Source organism: Squalius cephalus (genome assembly GCF_949319135.1).
Source record: "Squalius cephalus genome assembly, chromosome: 21".
Lineage (NCBI taxonomy): Eukaryota > Metazoa > Chordata > Actinopteri > Cypriniformes > Leuciscidae > Squalius > Squalius cephalus.
The window spans coordinates 5713834-5734320 of NC_137142.1; the positions used below are offsets into that span (position 1 = coordinate 5713834).

The following is a 20487-nucleotide window of genomic DNA, read 5'->3' on the forward strand; positions in this document are numbered from 1 at the left end:
AGGCTTTCTGACCCTTAGACTCAACTAATCCCTGCAATTCTCCATCTGTGATCCTTGGAGAGTCTTTGGCCACTCAAACTTTCATACTCGCCGTGCATGAATACAATATAGACACACGTCCTTTTCCTGGCAGATTCATAACATCTTTAGTTGGTTATAACTTCTTAATTATTGCCCTGATGGTCAAAATGGGGATTTTCAATTCTTTAGCTATTGTCTTACAGCCACTTTCTAGTTTGTGATGCTCAACAATCTTTTGCTACGCATCAGAACTGTATTCTGTGGTTTTACTCATTGTGATGGATGATTAAGGGAATTTGGCCTTTGTGTTTCCTCATATTTAAACTCTTGTGAAACACGAAGTCATAGCTGGACAGTTTCATGTTCCTAGTCACCCTGGTGTACTAAAAAAGGTAAATATTAATGGGAATATACTTCAGAGATATTTTACTCGTAAAAAATTCTAGGGGTTTCAATAATTGTGGCCAACATGTTTTGGAGAAAAACATTTATTTCATAATGTGATTTCCCCCCACTTTCAATTCTTTTACTTCAATGAAAGGTTAGAATTTTGCACATTTTTTGAATGAAAGATCACAAGGATAATCGATGCAGATTTATTTTTTACAGCCAATTTTGATCATATTTACCAGGGGGTTCAATAATTGTGGAGGGCACTGTATATGCCGCTTTATTACAATTGACTGCAAGCCACATTCCACACTCAAAATTCAATCAACTTCAACAACCAATGGATAGAAGAAAAAAAGTTAGGGTTGGGACTTCAAAAATCCATCACACTTGGATGTATGTCACAATACAAAAGAAAAGAACTGTCGCTACTTCTGTTTCATCTCGGCTTTAAAGATGCTTAAGCTGACAGCAGAAACTGTTCACTGTGCCCAAATTTGTCCAAAATCGTTCAATTCTTAGTGAAATCAATACAACATCAGAGCATTTTTTTCATACTACTCATTTCACATTGTGCTTTTTGGATACTATATAGTAGATATGTCCACTTTTATGTGGAAACAAAATGGGATATTTCACCCAAAATGGGTGTTTCTATTTCTAAAACTATCCTGACCGCTCTTTTCCATATAACTGAAACGATTAGGCATTCTGATGTTATGATACTACTTTTTTTTTTTCAGCAATTTGGAGCTCGGCAGACCCTACCCTTCTTCATTCTATGGACAAGAGCAGCCAGGATATCCTCCTTAAACTTATGTTGTGTGCTTTAAGGAAGAGAGAAAGTTTTATATGAATCTTTTACACTATTTTTTTCAAAGGTTAAGGGGAATTAAAGACCAAAGCTCCAAGAAATGAGCGGTGGGCTACATGGGCTGATGTTGATACCTTTTGATATTATATCTTCATTGAATCAACACTGAGACTGAGCACAAGACTCAAAGGCTTCTGTTCATGAAGCTTTTTGTAGGAAACATCAATTCAAACACAAAATTTATGCTTACAAAAGGTCATCTGGCCTGCATGCCACATTTTCTCCAAGTTCTGCCTTTCAGTTTACAGCGGACACCAAGGTCTCAATCACTCTTTCCCTCTTTTGGATCAATACAGGTTCACTGCCTGGCAGTTCATAGGGGACTTTCACTGTCTCGCTTCATAACAATTAGAATTTAATCAATTCATTTTTGCAAGCTGTGGTGATTTGCCCTGAGCGCAGTCATAAACTCTAGCTGCAGACGGCCGGTGCTGATGAAATGCAAAATGTGTGCAATTACTGTTGCTTGATGACCTCTCTGAATCACAGAGGAGGGGAAGCTAAATAAATTTGGTAAAACACACGAAGTAAATGGGAAACTGAGTAAACAAACAAACATCTAGAGCCCCCAGCACCTGGTGCAAATCGCCATAGCGCATGTGACAATGTTACAGCGTTAGATCAGAGATCGCATTCAAACGCCCACGCTGCAGAATCACCAACCAATTACGATCCAATTAGGCTATTATCTGCGGAGAGCTGGCATGCAGGTTTCGGATGTGGCAGGCGAGGAAATGGAGCAGCAAATGTGAGCACCGCACTTTTTTGATGGAAGGAATGCTGGGTAATTCAATCTCTCTGCCGTCTAAAAGCATATAAGCCGGAGATGCATCCTGATTGGAGATAAAGTGGCATGATTGCAGCCAAATTACACACCGACTCAATCACAAAGCACTGCACTCAGACCATCAGGGGCATATCAGGCCGATATGAGATTAAATAATCAGAATCTGCACTCAAGACCTGCTGATCTTAAACTGAACTGATAACAATGTGTCCGAACAAGGTGCGAAGTGACGTCTGCGACTATTTTTCGACTAATAATTTGGTTACAGGTTATTTTGATAGTCCACTTTAGACATTCTACTAACTATAAGCATCTACATGTCAACTAACTCTCAGAGTATTAGTAGACTGTTAGGGTTAGTAGAATAATTTGACATGTAGTTGCAAAGTTACCTATAGTCAGTAGAATGTCTGTTGAGGAGAATCAAAATAAAGTGTTAGCAGATATTAAGCAGACAGTCTACTAATACTCTAATGACTGTCTAAAGTGGACTAATGATCCAGACGTGCTTTGTCGGTTAGGATCCTGGGTGTGCTCTCTGATACCAATCTTTCATTTGAAAGTCACGTGTCTAGTATCTATAAAACCGCATTTTAATAATATATCTAAATTACGCCATATGCTCTCATTGACAAATTCGGAACAATTAGTTCATGCATTCATGACCTCAAGGCTAGATTATTGTAATGCTCTACTGGGTGGTTGCCCTGCACGCTTAATAAACAAACTACAGCTGGTCCAAAACGCAGTTCTTACCAGAACCAGGAAGTATGACCATATCAGCCCCATTCTGTCAACATTGCATTGGCTCCCTATTAAACATCGTATACATTTTAAAATATTGCTGATGCACTAAATGCTCTTAACGCATTATAGTCCTTCACGTCTATTGCGATCTCAAAATTCCGGCCAGTTGATAATACCTAGAATATCAAAATCGACTGCTGGCGGTAGATCCTTTTCCTATTTAGCACCAAAACTTTGGAACAGTCTTCCTAACATTGTAGAACATGCTTCCTAACAAGCAGACACATGACGAATGGCGTCTACGCTAATATTAGTCTCTGTTTATCCCGAGGCAGTCCGTTGGATCCAAGCCTTATCCAGATCTGATGAAGGACCTGCGCCTGGACACGACGACAACGCAGTCCTGAAGTGCCAACTAGTCTCTCCCCTGTGAAGGCCTCCCTCCCTTCCCTTTACCCCTGTACAGATAAAACGTTGTCAAAATAATTCCAGATCACATGGCTACGCGGAAGCGATAAATTCTGTATTATGAATTTTTAAGGCCAGACAAGTAATTTGTTAAGGTCAACTTGTAAAGAAAGACTACACGCCTGCACGTAATACGCTTGTGCACGCCGTCTGCGTTTTCACAGATTCACGTTTTTGAAGTTTGGACGGTAGATGGTAACTTTTTTTTTTACGCCTGCACCTTGGAACTGATTTCAGGGTTCGCGTTCTCGAGCCACCAGGCACTGTTTTGTGCGGGTGAGCGGGTCGGAGCGCGTTAAGGGTTTTCAGTTAAAACAGTGTTGTGTTAGCGGCCCCTAAGTTAATAACTAATGGTCTTCGCAAAGGAAGTGAATCAATCAATCAAAACTAACTTTAGCTGGACAATAACTTTATTCTACAGCTGCTGTAAAGCCCAACAATCTGTGTTACTGTAATTTCCTATTATCACTGTAAATCTGCTTTGAAACAATCTATATTGTTAAAAGCACTATATAAATGAAGGTGACTTGACTTTGTTGCATTATTTTTTTAAATATAATTTATAAACCAGTGCAGATCTTTTTGTTTTTCTATCTAAAGTGGACTATTGAAATAAAGTGTTACCAATATTTTTTCTAGAGTTTTCAATTTGGCATCACCACCAAAAAGTAATAAATGATTAAAATAAAACAGCATTTTTTTTTCGTTGTTTTCGACCCATGTAACCTTGCGTTTAAATAAATAAGGTTATGACACCAACATTTTAGATATCAGTGAAATTGCACGATTTTTTTTCTAATTTTGATACCACAACAAAAGCTATGAGCCAATCTAATATAAATTTCAAGCATTATTAAGGACTAGTGTTGTCAAAAATATCAGTATCAATATGTATTGATACTGAAATATCTGAAACTGTTCTTATACTCCCATATTGCAGTATCGATAAACCGATACTAACTGTGCGTTCTCACTTTCTCTTCTCTCTGAGGGCGAATTGACACACACCCGCCTCCTCGCACTCACTCGTCTCATTCGCTCCGGTTGAATAGTGCTTGTATTGCGCATAATTTTAGTCATTCCCATAAGTTTCCCGCTCACACCAAAAGCACGTGCACTACTGATATCTTTAAGTGGCGTTCTCAAACAGCTCATTAGTACCATATTAACTTCTTTTTCTTATTGTGCGGAAAAAAGTTAAGAGAAAATGCATGTTGTGTAACAGTATATTGGATCCGATCAGCTCTTAAAGTGACAGCAGCCTAATAAACCTGATGCAAAAGAAAATCACTTGCTGCTCTTGACTGAATAACTTTTTTAACTTTAACTGAGAGCATTAAAATGTATTTACTTTTTACAATGAAAACTATCCAGTGTTATTTTACATTTGATTACTTTCTTACCTGAATATACTGTTAGACCCTACCTGGAAAACTTAAAGCCATGTTTATTTGTCTCTTTATTCTATTATATTTATTTGTGATATTGTTTGCAATTTATTTGTTCTTATTTTATCACTGACGGTTTACTTGTTTTATTTTTAATGAAAATGTAGTTCAATGATTCAAATTAAGCCTCCCTGTGCTGTGTGTAAGCTATTGCAACATAATTATCCAAATTATCAAACAATAAAGAGATAATAACAAATTATCTGTATGGCGGTATTTATGGCAGTTTTTCCCATAGTATCGAAAGTGGTGTCGAATATAGATATTTTTCAAGATCCTGATAAGCAAAGAATATTTTCATAAGCAGCAAAACACTGAACATTCATGTTAGTGTGAACAGGCCTTAAAAAAGGAAACAATGTTCTTGGTCTTATTGCCCATAATTAGAGCACACTATTCCAAAGAAAAAAAAGTTTGTCTTCATAATCATTCTTCAAAATCTATAGTGTTCTTTACTATATTTCACCATTGTTCACACAGAAATCAGCCTATCTGCATGTCAGAAGCAACAGTCTAGCCAATTAAAACAGTTACACAGTAACTGGCCAATACAGTGCCACTGAATCCTCACACAAACACTGCAAAACAGCCTCACAGCGAGCTTGTGCTCATTAAAATCAGGCACTGTTCTCCTCCTTTACCTGTAATGAAAATAACACATTACAGTCACTTACGGGTCTCAAATGCAGTCCTTAATTAGCTGGCAAAAACTCAAGGCATTCGTCAGACAATAGAGTTGTTTGATTGCCTGTAAAACCTTTATTTTATTTATTTCCTGAAGACTACGCTGTCAGTCACAATGTTTAGTTTTTTTTAACGGTACAACAGAGCAACATCTGTTGAGCCAATTTAATTAACATATTAGTAATAATTTAAACCAAAAATCTGGTGACTGACCACTCAAATAAAACAATTCACAATTACACTGCTGTGGCGTATTCAGATAGAATAACCAAGAGTTGAATTAAGAACAGTTTCTAGAAAATGTTGAACCAAATGACTTTCATGCTGTTTGGCTCCGTTAATAATATTCATGTATTATGCGAGTTGTGAACTTGCTGTCTGAAATGTGAGAAAAAGTCCTGAAAGAATTGTTAATGGAATCATTATGTGGAATTGGAACCAAAATAATTAATTTTTTTGTGATTCGCCTTGTGTGAGGCGGAAACTGTGTTGCCCTTCGAAATCCCACATGACAACAAAGGAGGTTTTCCTTATGTTTTATATATGTGGATAACATCTAAGTAAGTTTGCAGTCCCCTCGTCCTCCCTGACCAGCATGCTTTGCATTGCCAAACCTGCCGCTCTTTGTAGTGACCCTGCAGGGGTCCTGTAACTCTACAGCCGCCAGTCAGTGGATTAAAGTGATGCCTGCCAGCTTCACACAGCTATAAAGAGTTCATTAATTTGGCTGCTTTGATCATAATCATTAAAAATGGATTGCAGTCCATTGCATGTCTCGTCTCATCTCTCTCCCTCATCTACGCCTGCAACTTCAGAAAGAAAGATATTTTATCCACCTCTTTCCTGAACATGGATGATTCACAATGGAAGACTGTTGTCATCATGCAGTCAGTGAAAATAAAAAGTTAGGGACCTGAGATTTCCACGATGCCAAAAACATGGATGGAATACAAATGGATTTTAAAATATAACGTGGAATGTGTTACGGAAAATTTTGGACGAATAAATCTAAAGTAGGGCTGCACACTTAATCGAATTGCGATATGGAATCATCGAAATAGCTTGTAATTGTGGCAAATATACTTCAGAATGCACACCTCGAAGTAATATAATAATAATACCAATAACGATAAAATCTGTATTAAATATATAAAAATAAAGAACAGAACCTCTGCTTTAAAAAAAAAGAATGCATGAATAAAACGTTTTTTTTTTTTTTTTTTTATCAACACTTGAATGTGGGTAAGTTTTATAAAAAAAAGCAAAATTTTTATCAAAAAGCTGAGAAAATCACATTGTCGTCAAAGGCTACATTCAGATCGGATTCAGAATGTGTGTATATATATATATATATATATATATATATATATAGTTCAAAAATAAATAAACAAATTATATATATTATTTACCCTGTGGGTAAATAATTAACATTTTCTCCATTTCAGCGTTCCAGTATTAGCTTGTAAGTAAAGATACATGCTACTCTTTAATCTTTGTTTGTGGGAGTTCCTTGTCTAATTTGTCATTTTTCTATAAAATATCATTTTGTAGCAACCAACAACAAATGATGAACCTGAAACTTAGATTTCATATAGTTCAGATTTGCAGTGTGCAAGTAGCCTCTACTAGCCTGGGTGCCAGCCCAAACCCCGCCCACAACATTTTTTGGTCGGGAAGTTCGGTCTGGACTCGATCCATTGAGGAGTAATTATGCTCGGCTCCTAGAAGGCCGAGCCAATCAAATTGCCAGGGCGGGCTTTATACGATGATGGACAGATGGTCTGCGGTTACGTAATCACCTACGTCACCAAAGAGCGCTTGATTTGAATTAGTTTACAACAAAGACGACTGCAGCTGGAGAATTGAGATTTCACGAGTTCACATTTACAAATAAGTCAGATAGAATAAATGCGTAGGCTATATGAGATGTCACGAGTTCACACAAATAAGTAAGATAGAATAAATGCGTATATGACGTGCTGTCCAAGGAGAGGGCTGTGGGCTCGGTAGCCATACTCCCCCCGTGTTCCTGGTTGTGAGAGAACAAGGCAAGAGTGAGGATTCGGGGTGGTGGAGGGACCGAGAGATGCTGAAAAACTGTCAAGGAGTGTTAGGTAAGTTGACAATGCTTCCTCGGTAACGTTAGACATGGTATTGTTTGATGACAAGTTGATATTGGATTGATTATTTGTACGTGCTCCTCCCGAACTTTGTTTATGAAACATCATGTGTAGATTCCGCCATCGCGTCTGTTATAGAAGATATCCACAGCGCATTCATTTTAAAAGAGGAACAGAGAGCCGCGCCCGCGACATTTTGTTGGTTGAAAATATGAATGAAGAACATGCGTCATTTACTCCGTTGCTCTGATTGGTTGTAGGTCTATCCAATTGAGTGCAGAGGTTTTTTTTTTCCTAGTTCGGTTGAGACACGCCCCATAATCAAATCTATATGGAGCGGTATCAGACTCACATTCTGACTAGAATATGAGTATGACGAAGTCAGGCTAAGCCTCTACCATAATTTTTAAAGAAACCAGGGGAAACCTGGCAAATGAGCTTATTTTAGAAACCTGTGGTCACATGATCAGTGCCACACACAGGCCCTATAGACCAGCCAGGGCTACATGTTACCAAGAAGGTTACCAAAATGATAATAAATAAATAAATAAATTATGTATATATTTTTTTAAAAAATTCACGGAAATACTAGGGCTGTCAAGAGATTAATCAGCAGGCAATTATCAGCTACACACTTTATTTTAAATAATTCACTACCCTTCAAAATAAGTTTCCTATGTTCATACCAAGGCTGCATTTATTTGATAAAAAATACTGTAAAAATAGTCAAATTGTGAAATGTAGAACAATGTTTTTTTTATTTGAATATGTAATGCAAAGCTGAATTTTCTGCATCATTACTCTCCAGTCTTCAGTGTCACATGATCCTTAAGAAATCATTCTAATATGCGAATTTGCTGCTCAAGAAACATTTATGATTATCATTATCATTGTTGAAAACAGTTGTGCTGCTTAATGTTTTGGTGTTCTTTATCAGGATTCTTTGATAAATATACAAAGTTCAAAAGTTTTTTGTAAACGGAAGTCTGTCCTGTGACTTTTGGTTCAAACTGAATGCATTCTTACTGAATAAAAGTATTAATTTCTTAAAAAAACAAACAAACAGTGTGACAAACAAGTGGGAGTGCGAGTACACCGCATGACTAACCTTCTGAACTTGTCTCTCATTTTCTCCAGGTCGTCTCTGGTTCGACCCAACTCGGCCTGCATGTAATGTCGACTGGTTTCGAACTCCGTCTCCATGGCCTCCATCTTATGAGTGGTCTGGGACAGCCGGCGCCGGATGTCTTCATTCTGCTGCTGCAGGAGCCTGAAAAATAAGCCAGAGCAATGAAAGACATGACAAACGCAAGCCATTGACATGAGAAACAGTTAGTCAGATAGAGTTCACACCACTCTACAGCATTCTCATGCATTTCAACGCTTCTCATTTCACTACACTAGCGTAAAAGACTCTTTAATATCCATACTGAAGACTGTTCATCATCCACATCACCTTGCCATGCCCGGGAAAGCATTTGTGTGCACATTCCGGATGCATATCTCACATTTCCTCTCAACACTTGGTATTCTTTTAACAGATATCTCTGTCATGTTTGGTATCATTTTACAGCTCAAATGTAATGACCACGGTAGAGATGTTTGAGATGCAACTATCATTTGAATACGCATTAAGGAGAGGCCGTCTCTGTCTCTCCCACATCATGAGCATCTCATTCGTGTTCATATTTAGAGTCATAAATGGTGTGTTAACGCTTTTCACCAGGTTTGACATCAATGATGCCAAAAGGCACTAGTGAAGCATGTGTCAGAACCGTTTGCATCATGCATGATTCATATGGGTGATTTTTTATGACAATTTTATGGTGCTTTGTGGATCTCAGCACCACGCACCCTCTTTCACTGTGGCATTTTATTTTTAACTTGCGTTGTTTAATAAATAATTTCACTTAAGTGTTGAAGGATAATCCCTGAAGTTGTCCTCTGCCATAGAAGTCAACGTTTTACACAATCAGGCGATCTGAACTTTCAAGCTAAATCATTGTTTCAGATGAAAGCTTAAAGAAATAATTTTCTGTTGGACAAGGAGATTTTATATAAGAACAACAACTTTAATGGAGTCAGATTAATTTTATATGAGACAGATAAATAATTAAACAACGCATGTCATCGTTCAGCTGCTCTTTTTGTATTGGTTGAAAATAGCAGCTGTAATTTCCAGCCCTACTTCATATATGACTTCACTTTTAATCTTTTGCTGCCTACAATCCAGACTATGTACACCATTACTGTCGATTTACAATCTTAAAATAATGTTAACTTTGAATATTCTTTAATTGATGTACACTACCATTTAAAAGTTTGGGGTCGGTAAGATGTAATATATAGTCACATAGTGTTAAATAATATAATCAAGATACATCATAAAATCAGATAAAAACTTAAAAGGGTTTTAAAGTATCGAAATATATTAAAATAATAACAACCATAATAGAATAGATTATAAAATCAGGCATCAGATAAAACAAAAAAATAATACAAAAAACTGTTTCACTGCCTGTAAATCATATTTATGCCTGATAAATGTTCTAACTGGACTGTGTATAAGTACTTGAATACTCTATTAGTCTTGTTCATTCTTTACAGTCATGCCAATAAAGCTAAAAGCTAAAGCTTGTTGACTAAGGCCCTGTTTACACCTGGTTTTAAGGCGTAATTTGGTCGATCGGATCACAAGTGGACGACACTAAATACAGGTGTAAACGGGGTCTAAAACATTTTGAGCTCACAATTCTCCAGCAGCAGCCATCTTTGTTGTAAACGAATTCAACCCAAGCGCTCTTTGGTGACGTGGATGATTACGTTACTGTTGATCATCTGTCCATCATTGTATAAAGCCCGCCCTGACAATTTGATTGGTCCGAACAGCTCTGGTTCGAGCATAGTTGCTCCACAACGGATCAAGTCCAGACCGAACTTGCCGACCTCAAATGTAGTGGGCGGGGCTAAGTTCGGCTGGCATCCAGGCCAACTTCCAGAGGTAGTCGAAAACACATTCGACCGGATCGCTTTCGTAGTGTAAACGCTCATGTGATCAAATGTGTTGAAACAGCCACAAAAGACCTACTCTCCGCCTACTGAACTAATGCGTGAACATTATGGGAAGCGCACTAGCCAGACGGGATTTAAACTTTATCGGCTGAATACCCAAGTTTGGTTTGAAGATGAAAAACATACCAAGCACAATGTTCTCTCACCATTCCTGATTTCTAACACACTCACAGCGTTCGGCTGGTCTTGCGGCTGTCAGAGCAGAAACTAAAGTTGTTGGCTCTCCATGTTTTTCCATTGTTTCCTTTTGAATTCATATGTAAATTGTGCGAGCTTATTTTGTCCATTAGATCGAAAGATCTGAAAAAGCCCATACATTTACCCACCCATAGACTCTCTCCTCGAAAAAATCAGGACAGAAGTGTCACATGTTTGTCCTGTCTTGTTTTGCACTTGGGTGTTGGTTATGTTAAGTCAGGTGCTCATGTTCATTGTTAGCCCCGCCCGTCTTGTTAGCTAGTTATTGGTTAATTTGCCCCACCTGTTGTTCGTTACCCTCCTTTGTTTGCTCCCCTATTTAGTCTCCTTGTGTCTGTAGTCTTGTGTGGTTACGTTGTCTATGTTTGGTGTTCTGTTTCCAGTCCCAGTTCTGTTTCAGAGTTTCTTGTATTTTTCCCCCTCGTGGGTATTTTTGTTATTGTGTTTTTTATTAAAGTTCTTCTTGTTTTGGCTGCAATTGAGTCCTCGGTTTTGTTTGTATCTAACGTGACAGAACGTAACCACCACCTTGAGGACTCAGCAGCATGGAGACTCACGGGCTCGTTTCGTGGGAGAGTGAGTCTTTCAGAGGAACCCGTCTCGCTAAATTCAGGGGAATTCGTGGAGGACACAGGGGAGGAGATGCTAGAAGGGAGCACCAACAGTACTCTCCAGTTTGGTCGTTTTGTGACCAAGGACCGACGAGGTTCAGCCCCGAGTGTTTTTCATCGCCGGTTCCCAGGGTTCCAACGCCGGTGACTCCAACGCCGATGATCCCAGGGACTTCGAGACGCAGGAGGAGAAGAAGGACGGGTCACGTCACACCTACCCAGCCAGAGACGGTTCATGCCACGTCTGCCCAGCCAGAGACGGTTCAGGTCAGTTCTGCTCAGTCAGAGACGGTTCAAGTCACGTCTGCCCAGCCAGAGACGGTTCACGTCACGTCTGCCCAGTCAGAGACTGTTCACGTCACGTCTGCCGAGCCTGTGTCTTCGGATAAGATGGCCGCCGTCGAGCTTGTGTCTGAACTTGAACCGGTGGTGTCTGTTCCTGAGTCGGAGCTGGGGGTGCCAGTTCCAGTGCCCGAGCCGGTGGTTACGTTCTGTCACGTTAGATACAAACAAAACCGAGGACTCAATTGCAGCCAAAACAAGAAGAACTTTAATAAAAAACACAATAACAAAAATACCCACGAGGGGGAAAAATACAAGAAACTCTGAAACAGAACTGGGACTGGAAACAGAACACCAAACATAGACAACGTAACCACACAAGACTACAGACACAAGGAGACTAAATAGGGGAGCAAACAAAGGAGGGTAACGAACAACAGGTGGGGCAAATTAACCAATAACTAGCTAACAAGACGGGCGGGTCTAACAATGAACATGAGCACCTGACTTAACATAACCAACACCCAAGTGCAAAACAAGACAGGACAAACATGTGACATGAAGTGGATGAAATGGACAAAAGAGACGGATTAAAACACCAGGTGTAAACGGGAATGTGTCTCCCTCGTCTACTTGTGATCCGATCGACCAAAACGCATCTTAATGCCAGGTGTAAGCAGGGCCTAAGAAAGAAAGTGCAAAACTAAGAAGATGGCAAAAAAAAACAGAACACTAAAAAAAAAGTTTACATATCATGTGGGGATCACTGATGTCAATTTCTTGGACACTTCCATATCAATTGTGGATAATGAAATAGTCTCTTCTCTTTATAGAAAAGATACAGCTAAGAATAGTCTCCTTCATGCTAACAGTGCTCATCCAATGCCCTTAAAACGTGGTTTACCTTATAGCCAATTTTTGAGACTTCACCGTATCTGTTCTAGGAGAGAAGATTTTGAGTCTAAAGCCCAGAGCTTGTACATGGACTTTAAATCACGGGGCTATCCTAACCAGTGGCTTGATACTGCACTTGAGAAGGTTTCTATCTTACAAAAACAGGAGGAGAGAAATTTGACTATAAAAAAAGAAACAAGAATTTTTCATGCATTTTTAAATCTACATATAGTCCATTGAGTAATGATATTAAAACCATTATCAATAATCATTGGCACATTATTCAAAGTGATCCCCAGCTATTGAATGTATTTAGTGATCAACCACTTTTTGTCTCTTCCAGGAGCTCTAACTTGAGGGACAAGCTTGTCCATGCTGACACCTACATCTCTTCTCCAACTACTCTTGTCGATGCCCAGGGTAATTTTCCATGTCACAATTGCTCTTCTTGTACTAAGTATGTCAAATGTAAATCATTTACACATCCTCGTACACTAAAAACGTACAAGATTAGACAATTGATTACTTGTAAGAGCACATATGTTATCTACATTATCATTTGTCCATGTTCACAACTATATGTTGGCAAAACTACACGTGCATTATGCACAAGAATGATTGAACACACAAGTGCCATTAGGAGACAGGATGATACATCTTCAATTTCTCGCCATTTTAAGTCTGCTAACCATTCTCTGTCTGACATGAAGTTCCTGGGCATCGAGAGGATTCTACCTCACAGGAGAGGTGGAGATAGAGATAGAAAATTATTGCAAAGGGAGGCTTTTTGGATCTTTGAACTTAAATCTTTATTTCCTGAGGGTATGAATGAAGAACTTGAATTTTCTTGTTTTTTGTAATATATATATTTTTCTCCTTTATTTAATGTGTCTGTAATGCTGGATTACTCTATGTATGGAATTCTACTTGTGATAATTGAGGTTCTAAGATAATTGTATTCAGCTAATTGTCCTTAATTGCTGACTTGCTTAAAAAGGGTGAATGTTGTTTGCTAAATGAGCACTGAAGATAGCAATGTGCTGAAACGTTTGCTTGTGTCTACTCTGTTTTTAACTCACATGCACTTTGCACTTTTTTGCACGATGCAATTGATAAAATAAAAAATATTTTTGTAGACTTTTAGTCTTGAGTGGATCAGTGTGCGGCCAACCACCTTTTTTGTTCATTTTTCAATAAACATAACACCCCACAGACTCTGTCACACAGGACTCCAGGTGCGCCTCCGCTATGGGAGCTTTCACATCCTACATCCAATGTACAGCGAGAAGGTGTCAAACACATGATGATGCCTCTGCCAAGACTCCTGACACCTGCCAATTACTCCAAAGAAAAACACATCCACAACACTTAAGCAATCTGAAGGTGTTGAACTGTGGCTAGGGGAGGCTGAAGCATGTTTCCCAAACCTAATGCAAAGAAAACTACAGTACATGTGTGCAAAACACTTAACAATCCTGAGCCGGATGACTAAAAGGCTCTCTGAGGTACAGCAATAGGCTAAATGTTGAGCCTACTGAGAGCGAGTTAAGGTTTAGTCATGCAGGTGTGTGAATGTGTGATTAGGAGCAGTACAGGAGAGTGTGTGTGTGTGTGTGTGTGTGTGTGTGTGTGTGTGTGTGTGTGTGTGTGTGTGTGTAACAGCAGTGAAGCAGGACACATCTGCTGTGTACCAGCAGTCACAGTCTGCCGTCTCATCTCTATACCCACACAAACATCATGTGTTACTTCTCATTTTGTGTTTATTGTTATGCATGTGTATAGGGGAATAACTGTGTGTACTATTTTACCGTCCTATATTAATTGTTAAAAAGGACCTATTATGCTTTTTTACATGTTCATCTTTCTTTAGTGTATAATGTTGCTGTTTGAGCATGAAAAAGGTCTGCAATGTTACGAAGCACAACGTTATTCTTTGTATCTGTGGTCTGGAGTTTTAGTCTCAATAAAACTCAATGGTCTGAGATCCATTTCAGTGAACTATTGCCTGCCTCTTTATCAAGATATCTTGAAAAGAACCTATTAAGACATTTATAAAACAAATAATGTCAAATGGATGAAAAAAATCAAGATATAATTGAATTAATCTCTATTCATGCAAGCTGTAGATTATTAGTAATCTGACAGCATCTTCTATCAAATTAATTGGTGTAATTACACCAAGAAAAGCACCAAACTTGATAACAGTCATTTTATGGAAACAAAGTGTCAATAAGCCACAGTAATCACAGCATCAACTCTTACAATTAAACCTGTTCTCATAACAATTCTATCAAGTGCTTAAATGAAGAACAAAATGAAGAATCTTATCAGTACCAGCTAAAGCCTGAGATAACTTCCTGACGCCTGAACGCACAAAAGAGTCATTAAACTGGTGAAGGATAGGAGTTTAGACAAGATCGACCAAACAGGGCAGTTAGCCTCAGTCTGACCGCAAGATTCAAACACACTCAGACACTTTACAAGCCTGAGCCACGACTGACTAACAGGGTGGTCCTGTACAGTGAATGTACAATAATTAAACCGTTTCTCCCATAAAGGCCCTTCGTTTGACATTTGACCGATTGGTTGGCACGTTCAGACGAGATGCTCAAGAGTTTGAATTCTTTTTGTGTGATTTCCCAATGCTAATGGGGAGAGGTTTGTTCGAATCCCTATAATCCCGAGTATGAGCCAGTGATCAAATGCAACCAGCTAGACTTGAGTCCTAATGCGGAGAAGATGATTAAAACACTATTTATTACAACCAAATCTGTCCCTTTCACTACATGTTGTCATGTGGACAACTATTTAGTAATTATTCTGATCTATTTTTACATGTTCAACTTTCTTTAGTGTGTAAATGTCTGTGATGTTTCAAAGTACAACGTCCCTCCAGCGGGAGTTATTCTCTAAATCAGTGTGGCTGTTTCTGAACTCCCTGAAACGCCTCCATTGCAGTCGCGAGTTTTCTTCCGAGAATGAACACGGCACCATATTACTCATTTAAATAAGTCCTGGCCAAGGCATATGCAAAAAAGGGGCAGGGCCTGGTTGAGTTAGTTAGTAGCGTTGAAACTCGTAGTTATGGTAAGGGGCTTGACATTTCCAAAACACGCTTGAAGCGGTTGACCAATCACAAGACACTGGTCCAGTCGACCAATCAGAGCACATTTAACTTTTCACATTTAACTTTCTAAACTTTAGTCAACAAGAAGTTAATTTCAGAAAAATGTATGAATTGGGGTTACATGATTGTTTTTGCATGAGGTCAATGTGTACAATGCAACAAAAAATCTGTGCTGACTAATTATCGTCTAGATATAAGTGGTGCACCAAAATTACGGCAACTGAAAATGAAAAAATCATTTCAAATTCAAAATCATTGACTGAAAAAGTGGTTAATTCTCGGTTATCGGACGATGTGTTTATCGAAATTTTGCATGCAATGTAGGTAAGCTACAATAGGTAAACATTTTAGAGACTGTTTCGATATTTCAAAACATCTTTTGGTGCATTACTATAAGATACTGTTGTGTCAAGTCAAGTCAAGTCAAGTTTATTTATATAGCGCTTTTCACAACGTAGGTTGTATCAAAGCAGCTTCACAGTATTAAATTAAAACAATACATCAATGTTTGTTTCTAGTGGAACGTCCACGTTTGGTAATGCTGATCAATAGTATCGTTGATTGATTAATTAAATTAAATATCCCCAAATATCCCCAATATTGTGTCTTCAATTGTCGGCCAAAAAAAGAAAGGCATTCCTAATAAAAAGTGACAGCTGATGAAATGGTTAAATGCTTCCCAAGAGAAGAGAAGAAACGCTAAAAAGCGGTGGCAGAAAAAGAACCAGTGTCGCAAGTCTCCATCGCTGTGTCATCAGATGGGGAGTGATAGTAGACGGACTCGTGGGAATCGAACTACACACAGCATCTCAAGCGCTACACAACACACGAATGAGGCATTGTAACATCCAACAGCTCACAGACATCAAATCTTTCATTGACAGACTGGAGATTCCCTAAGAATATGCAACACTTTTTCCTTTTCTGTCCTTTTCTAGTTTCTTTCCCAGTTCAGAGTGAAGGAAGCATAGGGCACGGCACTCACAACACACGTCCGGACCAATCCTCAAACCTGACAACGTGACACTGCTGAAAGCAACAGGACCATCAATGATTCATGCTATAGACCTAGATGGGGGCAGGGGTTTTAAGCTATAAATGTAACTCTCTTTAGTAGCAAATCGCCTGTTCGCAGGCCCATGTTAGAGCACAAATGGAGCAAAAGTAGAAAGTAGCTAAATGTAAAAAGCACAAAGAGACCGTGCGCATGTGCTTTTAAGAGACGTGCCACACATTCCCCAAAGCACTTCTGAACACTTGCTGAAAGAAAACACGTGAAACCATCCAGCCTTCTACGATTTGCTCAATTGTTTTCATTATTCATGACATGAAAGATGCTAAATTAAATGTGTGAGACACGCACGCATTGTGGGTTTTTGTGAGCAAACCCTAACATCTGTTTAGAAAATCCTCCACTTTATTTGATTGACAAGGACCGCCACATACAGCTTCCAGTGTGATAAGGGTTCCTTCAATTGTCGGTCACACATTTCTGAATGTGCATATGTTGCTTTCAGGCATGCAGCAAAGAGGCTTTATCTCTTTCAAGGTTAGCAAAGACATTCTCAACCATGAGCCAAGTAGTTAGCGGGAAAAAAGCACAGAAAAAAAAAAAAAAAAAACAGATCTTGCAAAGAGAAATTAGTAATGATGCACATACATTATATTGACTAGAAGATAACTTCAATATAATGAATATGTCAGGTAACTAAAGTATTCAATTTATATGTCTATTCTATTAAAATGTTTCAATGTTCACATTTTTTGAAAGAAATTAATACTTGCTTTCAGCAAGGATGCATTAAATTGATCAAAACTCTTAGAAAAGATTTCCATTTCAGATGAATGCCGTTCTTTCGAACTTTCCATTCATCAAAGAATCCAGAAAATTGCATCACAACTGTTTTCAACCCTGATAATCAGAAATGTTTCTTGAGCAGCAAATCATCATATTAGAATGATTTCTGAAGGATCATGTGACACTAAAAATTGGAGTAATGATGCTGAAAATTCAGCTTTGATATAAAATAGATAAAAAAAACAGTCAGTCATTTTTAATTGTAATAATATTTCACATTATTACTGTTTTTACTGTACGGTTGATCAAATAAATGCAGCTTTGCTGAGCATAAGAGACTTGTTTCAAAGCATAAAAAAAAAAATCTTACTGACCAAACTTTTCCATTTGAATTTAAAACTCCTAGACTGGTCACTTCATGAAGATAAATGGATAGTCGAATAGTTAAAAACATTATTCAATGTTGGGGTCTTTGTCAAACAGCATTAATTGCATGACTGCAGTGCACTTGCTCTGTGATGACAGCAGAAAGAAAACAGCTCCATCCACATAAAGCATCTCAGTGAAATTGCCAAATTGAATTATTTTAATATGACAATAAAGTGAAACTGGAGAGTGTTTATATGGAGTGTTCACATAGAAACCAATATTCTTGTAAATGGCTCTGAGGCTCCTGAAATGAATGGAAATGTCAGCAGAGGCTGACAGGAACTATGAGTGATTGGGACATGACTGTTTTTTGACAGTTTTCAAAAACGCAGACCCCATGAATCTCGCAATGGAGATATGCAAAGCTTCATTTCTCACCAGCATCACCATTACAAAGCATCTCTCTCCGATCATCAGTATTATAAATTAACATTTCGATTTATAATATCTATAGGTATTTATTGTCGGTATTGACATGTTAAAATGAAATGATCAACAATCATATACTTTTATATCAGTGCACCCATAGAAATCATGTGCACATGCTCTTTTTTAGCAAATCCAACTGGCCAGAATAAGCCCTTTCAGTCACATTCAGACTGGGCTGAACATTTCTTAGACTTGGACTGGAAGTTCCTCTTCCAGAAAACTGTTGATTGCAAACATCTCATTCAACACAAAAAAAGAATTAAAAAAAAAGTCTATCAAAATTGGTCAATTGGAGCTGCACTATTTTAGATGAACTGAGAACCACAATTGTTTTGTTGTGGTTTCAGATAGAGATTCTACTATGATTCTGAACAGACAGCTAAATAAAATAACAAATTTCTATAGGTTCTGACAAAATATTGCTGCAGTCTATTCAATTTAATTAAATGTTTAATTAATTAGAATGAATATAAAAAAATGGTTTGATTGAATGATCCAATGGCTCATTTAAAGACTTCACTTGTTTCATTGCTGAATGAATCAGCGTTTTTGAACAAATCCCTTGAATGAATGATTCAATGATTCACTCGTAAAGACTTCACTTGTTTCAGTGTTGAATGAATGAGTGTTTTTTAATGAATCTCTTAAATTAATGATTCAATGACAAAATACATTTTAAGTCACTTGCCCATTACACTTGTAACAATGTAATCGATACAATCGTTATTTGAAGTGCCATGTGTGGTAGATTTTTCCCCTATGCACCTGACTTCGGTTGAACCTGGTGTCCTTGGCACCTGAAAATATTATACTCAATTGAGTTACCTCTGAATGCGCGAGTGGACCAAGCGGCAACATTCTAATCTGATATTTAGAATGTCTATCCGGAAGTGCGAAAAACTGCAATACATCGAAAATCCGCTAGGGGAAGGTCCCAAAAGGGAGCAAATGTCCATAGACCCCCATGTTAAAATGTCCGTTTTCACAGCATAAATTCATGTTTTTACAGGTTGGTCCCATGGACTTTTATTGTATTTTTCGATAGGTTCCGAGTGCCTGACAACTGTGAGGGGGGTGAATTTTTTTCTAACTCGTTAGTTTAGATAGTATTTAGATATAAAATGTATGCCAAATAAGGGCGTGGTTAACTTTGATTGACAGCTGATAACGAGCATAGGCTGCGCCAAGGAGAATGACAACATAAGAAGCGCCATTTTTTAATATACAGTTGAATGGCTAATATTGATAAAACTGAAATTTAACAAAAAGAGACTGGGTTGAGTTTTGTCATTTTAAATTTTAATACAACGAAGATGATCTGTAATGTTGTTTACTGCAACATCTGTTGTTTAGTACAAATGCACATATTGCCTGGACCATATTAAAATGTTTAATATTTTTATATTATATTTAAACGAAAAGAGGCAGGGTTAGTTTTATATTTCGTTTTGTTATAAATAGGCTAACGTTATATGCAGTGAATATAATCAATACGCGTTGCCTGAACCACATTTGTATGGCTATAATGTTTAAGATTTCTTTAAATGAAAACGAAAAGAGGCAGTGTGGTGTTTTATAACTTATTTCGTTTTATTGTTGCCTAAAATATACATACAGAGATAACCGGAGTAGCAGAGCGAGCTGAGTGACGCGCGCTGTTCCATTTGCAGAATAACCGGACTGGCGTCATTTACCTATATATGGATTGGGGTTAGGATTTCCCAAGATTTTCCAAGATGGCGCCGCCCATACCCCCCATAAACGGCTTCAAAACCGTTCTTCAGAAAGTCTATGGGTGACGTCACAGACGCTTTGTCCATATTTTTTACAGTCTATGGAGTTGACTCCTAAGCCGCAATCTAACCCCGCCTAAGAGTCTCACAAAGAGTTGAACGACGTCTCGCCCCCTATCGAACACTATCACTTGGTAGTAAGGTCTCTAGTGTTTCACTAAATAACTTGTTCCCCTAACTAGCTTCCTTGCTATGCAGCAATAATATCAGACAGACTTCAGCAAACGTCCTTCAAATGCTTTAATCACGGCCGGAAGAGATCCCGAGCAGTTCTCAGAGAATCTCCCCCAAGAAGAAGCAAGGCTGGAGGATCTC

General features: G+C 38.2%; 1 protein-coding gene across 3 annotated transcripts in view; it reads right to left on the minus strand.

Annotated features, from left to right (window-relative positions):
• The window catches only part of tjap1 (tight junction associated protein 1 (peripheral)), a 109570-nt gene that overhangs the window by 25429 nt on the left and 63654 nt on the right, over positions 1-20487 (minus strand). For all 3 annotated transcript variants that reach the window (XM_079855849.1, XM_079855847.1, XM_079855848.1), the window contains exon 6: positions 8648-8809. In XM_079855849.1, the coding sequence (XP_079711975.1) occupies positions 8648-8809 (162 nt within the window). The remainder of the gene's footprint in view (positions 1-8647; positions 8810-20487) is intronic.